Source organism: Oncorhynchus mykiss, chromosome 23 (genome assembly GCF_057628025.1).
Source record: "Oncorhynchus mykiss isolate SJ-2025 chromosome 23, ASM5762802v1, whole genome shotgun sequence".
NCBI lineage: Eukaryota > Metazoa > Chordata > Actinopteri > Salmoniformes > Salmonidae > Oncorhynchus > Oncorhynchus mykiss.
In genome coordinates this window covers 53,780,990-53,794,660 of record NC_143044.1, presented here as the reverse complement: position 1 = coordinate 53,794,660, position 13,671 = coordinate 53,780,990, and the positions used below count along the sequence as shown (strand labels likewise).

Here is a 13,671-nt window from a genome sequence, read left to right as displayed (position 1 = left end):
TAGACCTGTCTGGTCACAGGGGCCAGAGGTTTCCCAACAGGAGAGACATTTGTTGTTTGGTTCTAATCAAAACTGTGTATATACACTGCTCCAAAAAGAATAAAGGGAACCCTAAAATAACACATCCTAGATCTGAATGAATGAAATATTCTTATTAAATACTTTTTTCTTTACATGGTTGAATGTGCTGACAACAAAATCACACAAAAATGATCAATGGAAATCAGTTTGACTTCACAGAAGTGTGATTGACTTGGAGTTAACATTGCGTTGTTTAAGTGTTCCCTTTATTTTTTTGAGCAGTGTATTAATAAAGTTGAGCAGACGGCTTCCCCAGACACAGATCAAACCGAGTCCTGGACTATAAAACTTGGAGATTCTCTACAACGGGTTTTAGCCCAGGACCAGGTGTAATCTGAGATGATTGAGGTATTTGTAGTCCTAGCCGACACCTAAAGGCCCACAGCAGACATCTAAAAACAGATATCAACTGTAACCCAATGACTTTTATTACAGGTTTTGTAGGTTTTATTTTCAGATGTTAAATCATTGAATGATGTGATATTAGGCTGCAGTAGTGGTTTGAAAGTGACATATATCAGGAGATAAAACCAATGACATATCACTTATCCACACTGCTGCTCTCTTGAGTATCACTGAACAAAACAGAACCATTTCTGTTTACATAAGACAAGTATTAGCCTTGTATCACCAGACAGAAACGTAATTATTTTTCACCAATCTCTCTCCCAAAACGATTGACGATTGAAAAAAACATACAATGATTATTATTTTTGGAAACCTAACAAAACGACGCATAGAAAGAAAACACAGAAACCAACCCATCCTGACTGACTGATCTGTTCTGTCCATTTCACCATACTTTCCAGCCTCGGATTCGTCGTTGTATATATTTTTGAGAAGCAAATCCTCTTAGAATGCAGAGTAAATAGATTAGAATACAGTGGCGGATTAGGGTCTGCGCCGTGCTGTCAGATTAGTCCCGAGCGCAGCGCGTCGACAGCTCGTGACAAGGCCGTGGCTGCTGTTCAGGAAAGGGGCTCGAGCTGCTCCGTTCGGCGCGCAGTGCTGCTGCCCGTGCTCACCGCTTAAAAATCGCTTGTTATATTGGCTTCCGTTCATGAATAAAAACCGTCGGCAGTCCGTAATCTCGACACATACACACAGTAGCCTACACGGTACACAGTACAATACTGTAGGCCACATCATCTGATAAACTATAGAGAGACCAAACATTCACTGCCTCAGCATGCCTAATGATAGTGGGTTTGACATATTTTAGTGTGCAACAAATACAAGGGACAGGCCTAAAAGCCATACACACAAGATACAAAACCTCTTTAATACAGCAATACAATAGGCTAGTTTACAGCTCTGTATTAGAATACTGTAAAAGGTGACCAGGGTCAATCATGAAAAACACAAAGCCTAATTACTGCACTGTTTTAAACGAGGCTGGGATTAAAGAACAATTCAATTAAACGGGCAGAAAATGTAAAACACAATTTTTCAGCAGGAGGGCTGGTTGTGAGAGAACTGAGATGGGTCTGGACAGGGCTAGGCCTATATAGCATATACAACATTCTGTTAAAATAAAACCTACTAGCAAGACATTAGCATAATTATTCACATTTGACTTAGACTTAAATTCATAATTCTTAGGCTAATCATGCATCAACATTTCAGAATAGAGCTCGATCAGTTATCAGATATATTTACAGAATACATTTGATTTTTAAAAAATGCATTAAAAAAGATGGAGTTTACAGTCGAAAAAGAAATGGTCAAAGGCTGTTTTCAAACAAGACCAAAATGAACCACTTTCAGCTTCCCTGCGTCTTTGTTCACCTGAGTTGGGGAAAGAAAGAGGGGGGAAGAATGAGGGGTATAGAAAGAGGGGTAAAGAAAGAGGGGGGAGAAAGAGGGTAAAGAAATAGGGGGGAGAAAGAGGGTAAAGAAAGAGGGGGGAGAAAGAGGGGGAGAAATAGGGGTATAGAAAGAGGGGTAAAGAAAGAGGGGGGAGAAAGAGGGGGGAGAAATAGGGGGGGAGAAAGAGGGTAAAGGAATAGGAGGGAGAAAGCAGGGTAAAGAAATAGGGGTGAGAAAGAGGGGGGAGAAAGAGGGGTAAAGAAAGAGGGGGGAGAAAGAGGGGTAAAGAAAGAGGGGGTAGAAAGAGGGGTAAAGAAAGAGGGGGAGAGAAAGAGGGTAAAGGAATAGGGTGGAGAAAGAGGGGGGAGAAAGAGGGGTAAAGAAAGAGGGGGGAGAAAGAGGGTTAAAGAAAGAGGAGGTAGAAAGAGGGGTAAAGAAAGAGGGGGAGAGAAAGAGGAGGAGAGAAAGAGGGGGGAGAAAGAGGGGTAAAGAAAGAGGGGGAGAGAAAGAGGGGGAGAGAAAGAGGGGGGAGAAAGAGGGGTAAAGAAAGAGGGGGAGAGAAAGAGGGGTAAAGAAAGAGGGGGGAGAAAGAGGGGTAAAGAAAGAGGGGGAGAGAAAGAGGGGTAAAGAAAGAGGGGGGAGAAAGAGGGGTAAAGAAAGAGGGGGAGAGAAAGAGGGGTAAAGAAAGAGGGGGAGAGAAAGAGGGGTAAAGAAAGAGGGGGGAGAAAGAGGGGTAAAGAAAGAGGGGGAGAGAAAGAGGGGTAAAGAAAGAGGGGGAGAGAAAGAGGGGTAAAGAAAGAGGGGGAGAGAAAGAGGGGTAAAGAAAGAGGGGGGAGAAAGAGGGTAAAGAAAGAGGGGGAGAGAAAGAGGGGTAAAGAAAGAGGGAGAGAAAGAGGGGTAAAGAAAGAGGGGGGAGAAAGAGGGGTAAAGAAAGAGGGGAGAGAAAGAGGGGTAAAGAAAGAGGGGGAGAGAAAGAGGGGTAAAGAAAGAGGGGGGAGAAAGAGGGGTAAAGAAAGAGGGGGGGAGAAAGAGGGGTAAAGAAAGAGGGGGGAGAAAGAGGGGTAAAGAAAGAGGGGGGAGAAAGAGGGGTAAAGAAAGAGGGGGGAGAAAGAGGGGTAAAGAAAGAGGGGGGAGAAAGAGGGGTAAAGAAAGAGAAGGAAAGAGGGGTAAAGAAAGAGGGGGAGAGAAAGAGGGGTAAAGAAAGAGGGGGGAGAAAGAGGGGGAAAGAAAGAGGGGGGAGAAAGAGGGGTAAAGAAAGAGAGGGAGAAAGAGGGGTAAAGAAAGAGGGGGGAGAAAGAGGGGTAAAGAAAGAGGGGGAGAGAAAGAGGGGTAAAGAAAGAGGGGGGAGAAAGAGGGGGAAAGAAAGAGAAGGAAAGAGGGGTAAAGAAAGAGGGGGAGAGAAAGAGGGGTAAAGAAAGAGGGGGGAGAAAGAGGGGGAAAGAAAGAGAAGGAAAGAGGGGTAAAGAAAGAGAAGGAAAGAGGGGGAAAGAAAGAGAAGGAAAGAGGGGGAAAGAAAGAGAAGGAAAGAGGGGTAAAGAAAGAGAAGGAAAGAGGGGTAAAGAAAGAGAAGGAAAGAGGGGTAAAGAAAGAGGGGGAGAGAAAGAGGGGTAAAGAAAGAGAAGGAAAGAGGGGTAAAGAAAGAGGGGGAGAGAAAGAGGGGTAAAGAAAGAGGGGGAGAGAAAGAGAAGGAAAGAGGGGTAAAGAAAGAGAAGGAAAGAGGGGTAAAGAAAGAGGGGGAGAGAAAGAGGGGTAAAGAAAGAGGGGGAAAGAAAGAGAAGGAAAGAGGGGGAAAGAAAGAGAAGGAAAGAGGGGTAAAGAAAGAGAAGGAAAGAGGGGTAAAGAAAGAGGGGGAGAAAGAGGGGTAAAGAAAGAGAAGGAAAGAGGGGTAAAGAAAGAGGGGGGAGAAAGAGGGGTAAAGAAAGAGAAGGAAAGAGGGGTAAAGAAAGAGGGGGGAGAAAGAGGGGTAAAGAAAGAGAAGGAAAGAGGGGTAAAGAAAGAGGAGAAAGAGGGGTAAAGAAAGAGGGGGGAGAAAGAGGGGTAAAGAAAGAGAAGGAAAGAGGGGTAAAGAAAGAGGGGGGAGAAAGAGGGGTAAAGAAAGAGGGGGGAGAAAGAGGGGTAAAGAAAGAGAAGGAAAGAGGGGTAAAGAAAGAGGGGGGAGAAAGAGGGGTAAGAAAGAGAAGGAAAGAGGGGTAAAGAAAGAGGGGGAGAGAAAGAGGGGTAAAGAAAGAGGGGGAGAGAAAGAGAAGGAAAGAGGGGTAAAGAAAGAGAAGGAAAGAGGGGTAAAGAAAGAGAAGGAAAGAGGGGTAAAGAAAGAGGGGGGAGAAAGAGCGGGGAGAAAGAGGGGTAAAGAAAGAGAAGGAAAGAGGCAGGTTTACTTGAAGGTCGACTCAAACTGATCACATTCATGCGACGTCCAGGGTCAGTCCATTCAGTGCTTCAGCTATAGGTTTATTAAGGTTGTACAATTCCCAACATTCCCAGGTTTTCCATACGTCCTGGTTAGAAGACCCTCTGGGTAACCTGTAGCTGGTATTTCTAGAAAACATTGTAATTTGGGGAAAGTTACATGAATTATTTTACTGATCAAAATCATGTACAACCTTTGATGTAATAATCAACATGACCTACTCGAACATCTCAATAGATAGAACAAACCAACCCACCACACACACACACACACACACACACACACACACACACACACACACACACACACACACACACACACACACACACACACACACACACACACAATCAGTAGGCCTCAATCATACAGACCAGCTAAATCTTGAATTTGGACTTCCCTCTCCTCCCCTCTCCAAACCATTGTCACTCAGGGCGACCTCCTCTCTCCCCCTCCCCTCCCCTCTCCTCCCCTCTCCTCCTCCCCTCTCCTCCCCTCTCCAAACCATTGTCACTCAGGGCGACCTCCCCTCTCCAAACCATTGTCACTCAGGTCGACCTCCCCTCCCCTCTCCTCCTCTCTCCAAACCATTGTCACTCAGGTCGACCTCCCCTCTCCAAACCATTGTCACTCAGGTCGACCTCCCCTCTCCAAACCATTAACCATTGTCACTCAGGTCGACCTCCCCTCTCCAAACCATTGTCAGTCAGGTCAACCTCCCCTCTCCAAACCATTAACCATTGTCACTCAGGTCGACCTCCCCTCTCCAAACCATTGTCACTCAGGGCGACCTCCTCTCTCCCCCTCCCCTCCCCTCTCCTCCCCTCTCCAAACCATTGTCACTCAGGGCGACCTCCCCTCTCCTCCCCTCTCCTCCTCCCCTCTCCTCCCCTCTCCAAACCATTGTCACTCAGGGCGACCTCCCCTCTCCTCCCCTCTCCTCCTCCCCTCTCCTCCTCTCTCCAAACCATTGTCACTCAGGGCGACCTCCCAGCCTTGAGCGGTGTGTTAATAGTGGTTATGATTGACATTAAAACCCTAACAACGTTAACTAGATACATATTTAAACAGCAATGCAAATTCTTCCTCCAATAGCCTACAGTCTGGATTACCAAGTGACTGTGTGATTCAGTGGTGGTGGTGCCGAGACAATCTCCCGCTAATCGCCCGGGAAAAATATATATTACTACGACAAAGATGATGAAGACGAGGAATGCATCCCAAATGGCATCTTTTCCCTATCTAGTGCACTACTATAGACCAGAGCCCTATTCCCTATCTAGTGCACTACTATAGACCAGAGCCCTATTCCCTATCTAGCGCACAACTATAGACCAGAGCCTTATTCCCTATCTAGTGCACTACTATAGACCAGAGCCCTATTACCTATCTAGTGTAATACTTATAGACCAGAGCCCTATTCCCTATCTAGTGCACTACTATAGACCAGAGTCCTACTCGCTATATAATGCACTACTTTAGACCAGAGCCCTATTACCTATATAATGCATTACTTTAGACCAGGGCCCCATGGGATTCGCTATATAGTGCACTACTACAGAACAGAGTCCTACTCCCCGTGGGATTCGCTATATAGTGCACTACTACAGAACAGAGTCCTACTCCCTGTGGGATTCCCTATATAGTGCACTACTACAGAACAGAGTCCTACTCCCTGTGGGATTCCCTATATAGTGCACTACTACAGAACAGAGTCCTACTCCCTGTGGGATTCCCTATATAGTGCACTACTACAGAACAGAGTCCTACTCCTCGTGGGATTCCCTATATAGTGCACTACTACAGAACAGAGTCCTACTCCCCGTGGGATTCCCTATATAGTGCACTACTACAGAACAGAGTCCTACTCCCCGTGGGATTCCCTATATAGTGCACTACTACAGAACAGAGTCCTACTCCTCGTGGGATTCCCTATATAGTGCACTACTACAGAACAGAGTCCTACTCCCCGTGGGATTCCCTATATAGTGCACTACTACAGAACAGAGTCCTACTCCCCGTGGGATTCCCTATATAGTGCACTACTACAGAACAGAGTCCTACTCCCCGTGGGATTCCCTATATAGTGCACTACTACAGAACAGAGTCCTACTCCTCGTGGGATTCCCTATATAGTGCACTACTACAGAACAGAGTCCTACTCCCCATGGGATTCCCTATATAGTGCACTACAACAGAACAGAGTCCTACTCCCCATGGGATTCCCTATATAGTGCACTACTACAGAACAGAGTCCTACTCCCCGTGGGATTCCCTATATAGTGCACTACTACAGAACAGAGTCCTACTCCCTGTGGGATTCCCTATATAGTGCACTACTACAGAACAGAGTCCTACTCCCCGTGGGATTCCCTATATAGTGCACTACTACAGAACAGAGTCCTACTCCCTGTGGGATTCCCTATATAGTGCACTACTACAGAACAGAGTCCTACTCCCCGTGGGATTCCCTATATAGTGCACTACTACAGAACAGAGTCCTACTCCCCATGGGATTCCCTATATAGTGCACTACTATAGAACAGAGTCCTACTCCTCGTGGGATTCCCTATATAGTGCACTACTACAGAACAGAGTCCTACTCCCCATGGGATTCCCTATATAGTGCACTACTACAGAACAGAGTCCTACTCCCCATGGGATTCCCTATATAGTGCACTACTACAGAACAGAGTCCTACTCCCCATGGGATTCCCTATATAGTGCACTACTACAGAACAGAGTCCTACTCCCCATGGGATTCCCTATATAGTGCACTACTACAGAACAGAGTCCTACTCCCTGTGGGATTCCCTATATAGTGCACTACTACAGAACAGAGTCCTACTCCCTGTGGGATTCCCTATATAGTGCACTACTACAGAACAGAGTCCTACTCCCCGTGGGATTCCCTATATAGTGCACTACTACAGAACAGAGTCCTACTCCCCGTGGGATTCCCTATATAGTGCACTACTACAGAACAGAGTCCTACTCCCCGTGGGATTCCCTATATAGTGCACTACTACAGAACAGAGTCCTACTCCCCGTGGGATTCCCTATATAGTGCACTACTACAGAACAGAGTCCTACTCCCCGTGGGATTCCCTATATAGTGCACTACTACAGAACAGAGTCCTACTCCCTGTGGGATTCGCTATATAGTGCACTACTACAGAACAGAGTCCTACTCCCCGTGGGATTCCCTATATAGTGCACTACTACAGAACAGAGTCCTACTCCCCGTGGGATTCCCTATATAGTGCACTACTACAGAACAGAGTCCTACTCCCCGTGGGATTCCCTATATAGTGCACTACTACAGAACAGAGTCCTACTCCCCGTGGGATTCGCTATGGGCCTCGGTCAAAAGTAGTGTGTATATATAAAGTGCTGTGAAAAAGTATTTGCCCCCTTCCTGATTTCTTATTTTTTTTGCACATTTATCACACTTAAATGTTTCAGATCATCAAACAAATGTTAATATTACACAAAGATAACTGCATTTTGTGTTTACTTGGGTTAAGTGATAATAAATCAAATTAAGGGAAATAGCTATCCGAACCTTCATGGCCCTATGTGAATCAAGAAATCACTTAACCTCTCTTGGGTAGGGGGCAGTATTTTCATGTCCGGATGAAAAGCGTGCCCAGAGTAAACTGCCTGTTACCCAGGCCCAGAAGCTAGGATATGCATATAATTGGTAGATTTGGATATAAAATGATGTCTGTGAGTATAACAGAACTGATGTGGCAGGCGAAACCCAGAGGAAGAACCATAAAAAATAAAATAATGTTCAGCCTTCCACTGTTTCCAATGGCTTTCATGTTTATTATGAGGTGAAGTCCTCCCAGATTGCAGTTCCTAGGGCTTCCACTAGATGTCAACAGTCTTTAGAAAGAGTTTCAGGCTGTTTTTTTTTTAAAAACGAGCTAGAAGTTGTGGTTTTTCTAAGTCGCTCCCATTCTGGCTGTAGTGTTTCCATGCGCGTGGGTGAAAGGGCGTTTTGTTATTTATCTCCGGTAATGAACATACTATTCTCCGTCTTAAAATTGATCATTTATTCATTATCCGTTTATTCACTGGGATTCATTTTGTATGCATTTTGAAGGAGGGAAACCGGTAGATTATTGAATTAAGTGCGCCAGCTAAACTGAGTTTTTATGGATAAAAGGAAGGACTTTATCAAACATTTTTGATGTAACTGGGACCTTTTGGAGTGCCAACAGAAGAAGATCTTCGAAGGTAAGGCATTTATTATATCGCTATTTCTGACTTTCGTGTCGCATCTGCCTGGTTGATTTTTTTTCTTCATGTTTTTGGATGCGGGGCGCTGTCCTCAGATAATCGCATGGTGTGCTTTCGCCGTAAAGCCTTTTTGAAATCTGACACAGCGGCTGGATTAACAAGAAGTTAATCTTTATTTTGATGTATAATACTTGTATTTTCATGAATGTTAAATATTTATATTTCTGTAATTTGAAATTCGCGCTCTGCAATTTCACCGGATGTTGGCCAGGTGGGACGCTACTATCCCACCTGCCCATAAGAAGTTAAATAGAACCTGTCTGACAAAGTGAAGTAGGCCAAAAGATCTCAAAAAGCAAGACATCATGCCGCGATCCAAAGAAATTCAGGAACAGATGAGAAACAAAGTAATTGACATCTATCAGCCTGGAAAGGGTTACAAAGCCATTTCTAAAGCTTTGGGACTCCAGCGAACCACGGTGAGAGACATTATCCACAAATGGAGAAAATTTGGAACAGTGGTGAACCTTCCCAGGAGTGGCCGGCCTACCAAAATTACCCCAAGAGCGCAGCGACGACTCATCCAAGAGGTCACAAAAGAACCCACAACAACATCTAAAGAACTGCAGGCCTCACTTGCCTTAGTTAAGATCAGTGTTCATGACTCAACCGTAAGAAAGAGACTGGGCAAAAATGGCATCCATGGCAGAGTTCCAAGGTGAAAGCCACTGCTGACCAAAAATAACAGAGGCTCATCTCACTTTTGGCAAAAAAAACATCTTGATGATCCCCAAGACTTTTTGGGGAAATATTCTGTGGACTGATGAGACAAAAGTTTAACATTTTGGAAGGTGTGCGTCCCATTACATCTGGCGTTAAAGTAACACAGCATTTCAGAAAAAGAACATCATACCAACAGTCAAATATGGTGGTGGTGTGATGTTCTGGGGCTGCTTTGCTGCTTCAGGACCTGGACCACTTGCTGTGATTGATGGAACCATAAATTCTGCTCTCTACCAAAAAATCCTGAAGGAGAATGTCCGGCCATCCATTCGTCACCTCAAGCTGAAGTGCACTTGGGTTCTGCAGCAGGACAATGATCCAAAACACACCAGCAAGTCCACCTCTGAATGGCTTAAATAAAAACAAAATGAAGGTTTTGGAGTGACCTAGTCAAAGTCCGGACTTGAATCCGATTGAGATGCTGTGGCGTGACCTTAAAAAGGCGGTTCATGCTCAAAAACCCTCCAATGTGGCTGAATTAAAACAATTCTGCAAAGAAGAGTGGGCCAAAATTCCTCCACAGCGATGTGAAAGACTCATGGCCAGTTATCACAAACGCTTAATTGCAGTTGTTGCTGCTGAGGTTGGCACAACCAGTTATTAGGTTTAGGGGGCAATTACTTTTTCACATAGGTCCATGAAGGTCCGGATAGCTTTTTTCCCTTAATAAATAAAATCATCACTTAACTGCATTTTGTGTTTACTTGGGTTATCTTTGTGTAATATAAAAAATTGTTTGATGATCTGAAACATTTAATTGTGACAAATGTGCAAAAAAATAAGAAATCAGGAAGGGGGCAAATACCTTTTCACAGCACTCGCACACACACTCGCACCCACACACACACACTCGCACGCACGCACGCACGCACGCACGCACACACACACACACACACACACACACACACACACACACACACACACCTGTTTGTCTCCATGGTCATGCCTGATCAGTGCTCAGGGTCCCGGTGTTTCACTCCTCCAGTGGCCAGCTCCTGTTGGTCGGTCCTGCTCTGCTGATTAACCAATCACAAGAGAGACAATCAGAATGTGCAGAGATCTACAGGATCCAGCAGTGAAGTGGTTGAATCTACAGAGATCTACAGGATCCAGCAGATGGCCAAGGTATCTGCTCGTAGTAAGTAACCATCCTGGATGGCCAAGGTATCTGCTCATAGTAAGTAACCATACTGGATGGCCAAGGTACAGTGGGGAGAACAAGTATTTGATACACTGACGATTTTGCAGGTTTTCCTACTTACAAAGCATGTAGAGGTCTGTAATTTTTATCATAGGTACACTTCAACTGTGAGACGGAATCTAAAACAAAAATCCAGAAAATTACATTGTATGATTTTTAAGTAATTAATTTTCAATTTATTGCATGACATAAGTATTTGATCACCTACCAACCAGTAAGAATTCCGGCTCTCATAGACCTGTTAGTTTTTCTTTAAGAAGCCCTCCAGTTCTCCACTCATTACCTGTATTAACTGCACCTGTTTGAACTGGTTACCTGCATAAAAGACACCTGTCCACACACTCAATCAAACAGACTCCAACCTCTCCACAATGGCCAAGACCAGAGAGGGTGTAAGGACATCAGGGATAAAATTGTAGACCTGCACAAGGCTGGGATGGGCTACAGGACAATAGGCAAGCAGCTTGGTGAGAAGGCAACAACTGTTGGCGCAATTATTAGAAAATGGAAGAAGTTCAAGATGACGGGTCAATCAACCTCGGTCTGGGGCTCCATGCAAGATCTCACCTCGTGGGGCATCAATGATCATGAGGAAGGTGAGGGATCAGCCCAGAACTACACGGCAGGACCACAGTCTCAAAGAAAACCATTAGTAACACACTACGCCGTCATGGATTAAAATCCTGCAGCGCACGCAATGTACCCCTGCTCAAGCCAGCACATGTCCAGGCCCTTCTGAAGTTTGCCAATGACCATCTGGATGATCCAGAGGAGGAATGGGAGAAGGTCATGTGGTCTGATGAGACAAAAATTGAGCTTTTTGGTCTAAACTCCATTCGCCGTGTTTGGAGGAAAAAGAAGGATGAGTACAACCCCAAGAACACCATCCCAACTGTGAAGCATGGAGGTGGAAACATCATTCTTTGGGGATGCTTTTCTGCAAATGGGACAGGACGACTGCACCGTATTGCGGGGAAGATGGATGGGGCCATGTATCGCGAGATCTTGGCCAACAACCTCCTTCCCTCAGTAAAAGCATTGAAGATGGGTTGTGGCTGGGTCTTCCAGCATGACAACGACCCAAAACACACAGCCAGGACAACTAAGGAGTGGCTCCGTAAGAAGCATCTCAAGGTCCTGGAGTGGCCTAGCCAGTCTCCAGACCTGAACCCAATAGAAAATCTTTGGACAGAGCTGAAAGTCCGTATTGCCCAGCGACAGCCCCGAAACCTGAAGGATCTGGAGAAGGTCTGTATGGAGGAGTGGGCCAAAATCCCTGCTGCAGTGTGTGCAAACCTGATCAAGAACTACAGGAAACGTATGATCTCTGTAATTGCAAACAAAGGTTTCTGTACCAAATATTAAGTCCTGCTTTTCTGATGTATCAAATACTTATGTCATGCAATAAAATGCAAATTAATTACTTAAAAATCATACAATGTGATTTTCTGGATTTTTGTTTTAGATTCCGTCTCTCACAGTTGAAGTGTACCTATGATAAAAAATTACAGACCTCTACATGCTTTGTAAGTAGGAAAACCTGCAGAATCGGCAGTGTATCAAATACTTGTTCTCCCCACTGTATATAGTATGGTTGTGGAAGGCTTATATTCAGCCTAGATATAATTTAACAAGCTCTGAATTCATTAGGTTATTGCTGATTGTTTGCATTTGACCTTTAATTGTGCAACAAAGCTATACTGTATATCGTGAATTGCCCTTAAGTTTAGATATGATTTTTAGGCCACAGCCGTAACTGACACTACAGCCTTCAGGGCTGGGCTGTGTGCCTCCATCTCTACTCATAGATCCCAGATAGACAGAGGGGTCTATTCAATCTGAACCTGGAACCGGGTTTCCTGGTTAAACCAGACTGTGACATTACAGGGACTAAAACACATCTGACCCAGTATCAGCGGTTAAGGGGGCAACTTCTATGCTATTTAATCCACTACACTAGGCTTGCCTTCCAGCTAAATAGAAACGCCAGCCAATTCCCAAAGACAGTAGAAACAGAGAGATAGGGGAGACGATGTGCTACTTCCTCTTTTCAACATTAGTCAGATAGAGGAACGTTGGTCCCCTTCCCAGATTTCCGTCTCTTACTCCTCTCTCTCTCTCTCCCCCCCAAACCGTCATTGTTTCTCGTCTCCATCTCTTCTCGCCAAGCCAAAAGGGAGGAATAATGCCCCCCCCCCCCATCCCCATCTCACTAAGCTGTCATTGGCTCCACATAACAAACAATGAAACTTCATCTGAGACCAGATTACCATGGTTTCAATAAAAACGTACAAATTGAGAGAAAAAAAGAATGTAAAACAGAAAAGGCAAAAGGGAAGAGGGGAAATGGATGGCCTCTTCTCTCCTCTCTCTGTAGATATGAGGGAAATGGATGGCCTCTTCTCTCCTCTCTCTGTAGTTATGATGGAAATGGATGGCCTCTTCTCTCCTCTCTCTGTAGTTATGATGGAAATGGTTGGCCTCTTCTCTCCTCTCTCTGTAGTTATGATGGAAATGGATGGCCTCTTCTCTCCTCTCTGTAGTTATGATGGAAATGGATGGCCTCTTCTCTCCTCTCTCTGTAGTTATGAGGGAAATGGATGGCCTCTTCTCTCCTCTCTCTGTAGTTATGATGGAAATGGATGGCCTCTTCTCTCCTCTCTCTGTAGTTATGATGGAAATGGATGGCCTCTTCTCTCCTCTCTCTGTAGTTATGAGGGAAATGGATGGCCTCTTCTCTCCTCTCTCTGTAGTTATGATGGAAATGGATGGCCTCTTCTCTCCTCTCTCTGTAGATATGATGGAAATGGATGGCCTCTTCTCTCCTCTCTCTGTAGTTATGATGGAAATGGATGGTCTCTTCTCTCCTCTCTCTGTAGTTATGATGGAAATGGATGGCCTCTTCTCTCCTCTCTCTGTAGTTATGATGGAAATGGATGGCCTCTTCTCTCCTCTCTCTGTAGTTATGATGGAAATGGATGGTCTCTTCTCTCCTCTCTCTGTAGTTATGATGGAAATGGATGGCCTCTTCTCTCCTCTCTCTGTAGTTATGATGGAAATGGATGGCCTCTTCTCTCCTCTCTCTGTAGTTATGAGGGAAATGGATGGTCTCTTCTCTCCTCTCTCTGTAGTTATGATGGAAATG

General features: G+C 44.9%; 1 protein-coding gene across 8 annotated transcripts in view; it reads right to left on the bottom strand.

Annotated features, from left to right (window-relative positions):
* Positions 1-1,342: 1,342 nt before the first annotated feature.
* Positions 1,343-13,671, bottom strand: part of wdpcp (WD repeat containing planar cell polarity effector) — a 215,844-nt gene continuing 203,515 nt past the window's right edge. For 3 of the 8 annotated variants that reach the window (XM_090217686.1, XM_090217690.1, XM_090217689.1), the window contains 2 exons: positions 10,250-10,338; positions 1,343-1,869 (listed from right to left, as the gene is read on the bottom strand). In XM_090217686.1, the coding sequence (XP_090073812.1) occupies positions 10,283-10,338 (56 nt within the window). In that variant the 3' untranslated portion in view covers positions 1,343-1,869; positions 10,250-10,282. Of the gene's footprint in view, positions 1,870-4,257; positions 4,426-10,249; positions 10,342-13,671 lie in introns of those variants that run through there. The other 5 variants (XM_090217684.1, XM_090217688.1, XM_090217687.1 and 2 more) reach the window with 3 other exon arrangements.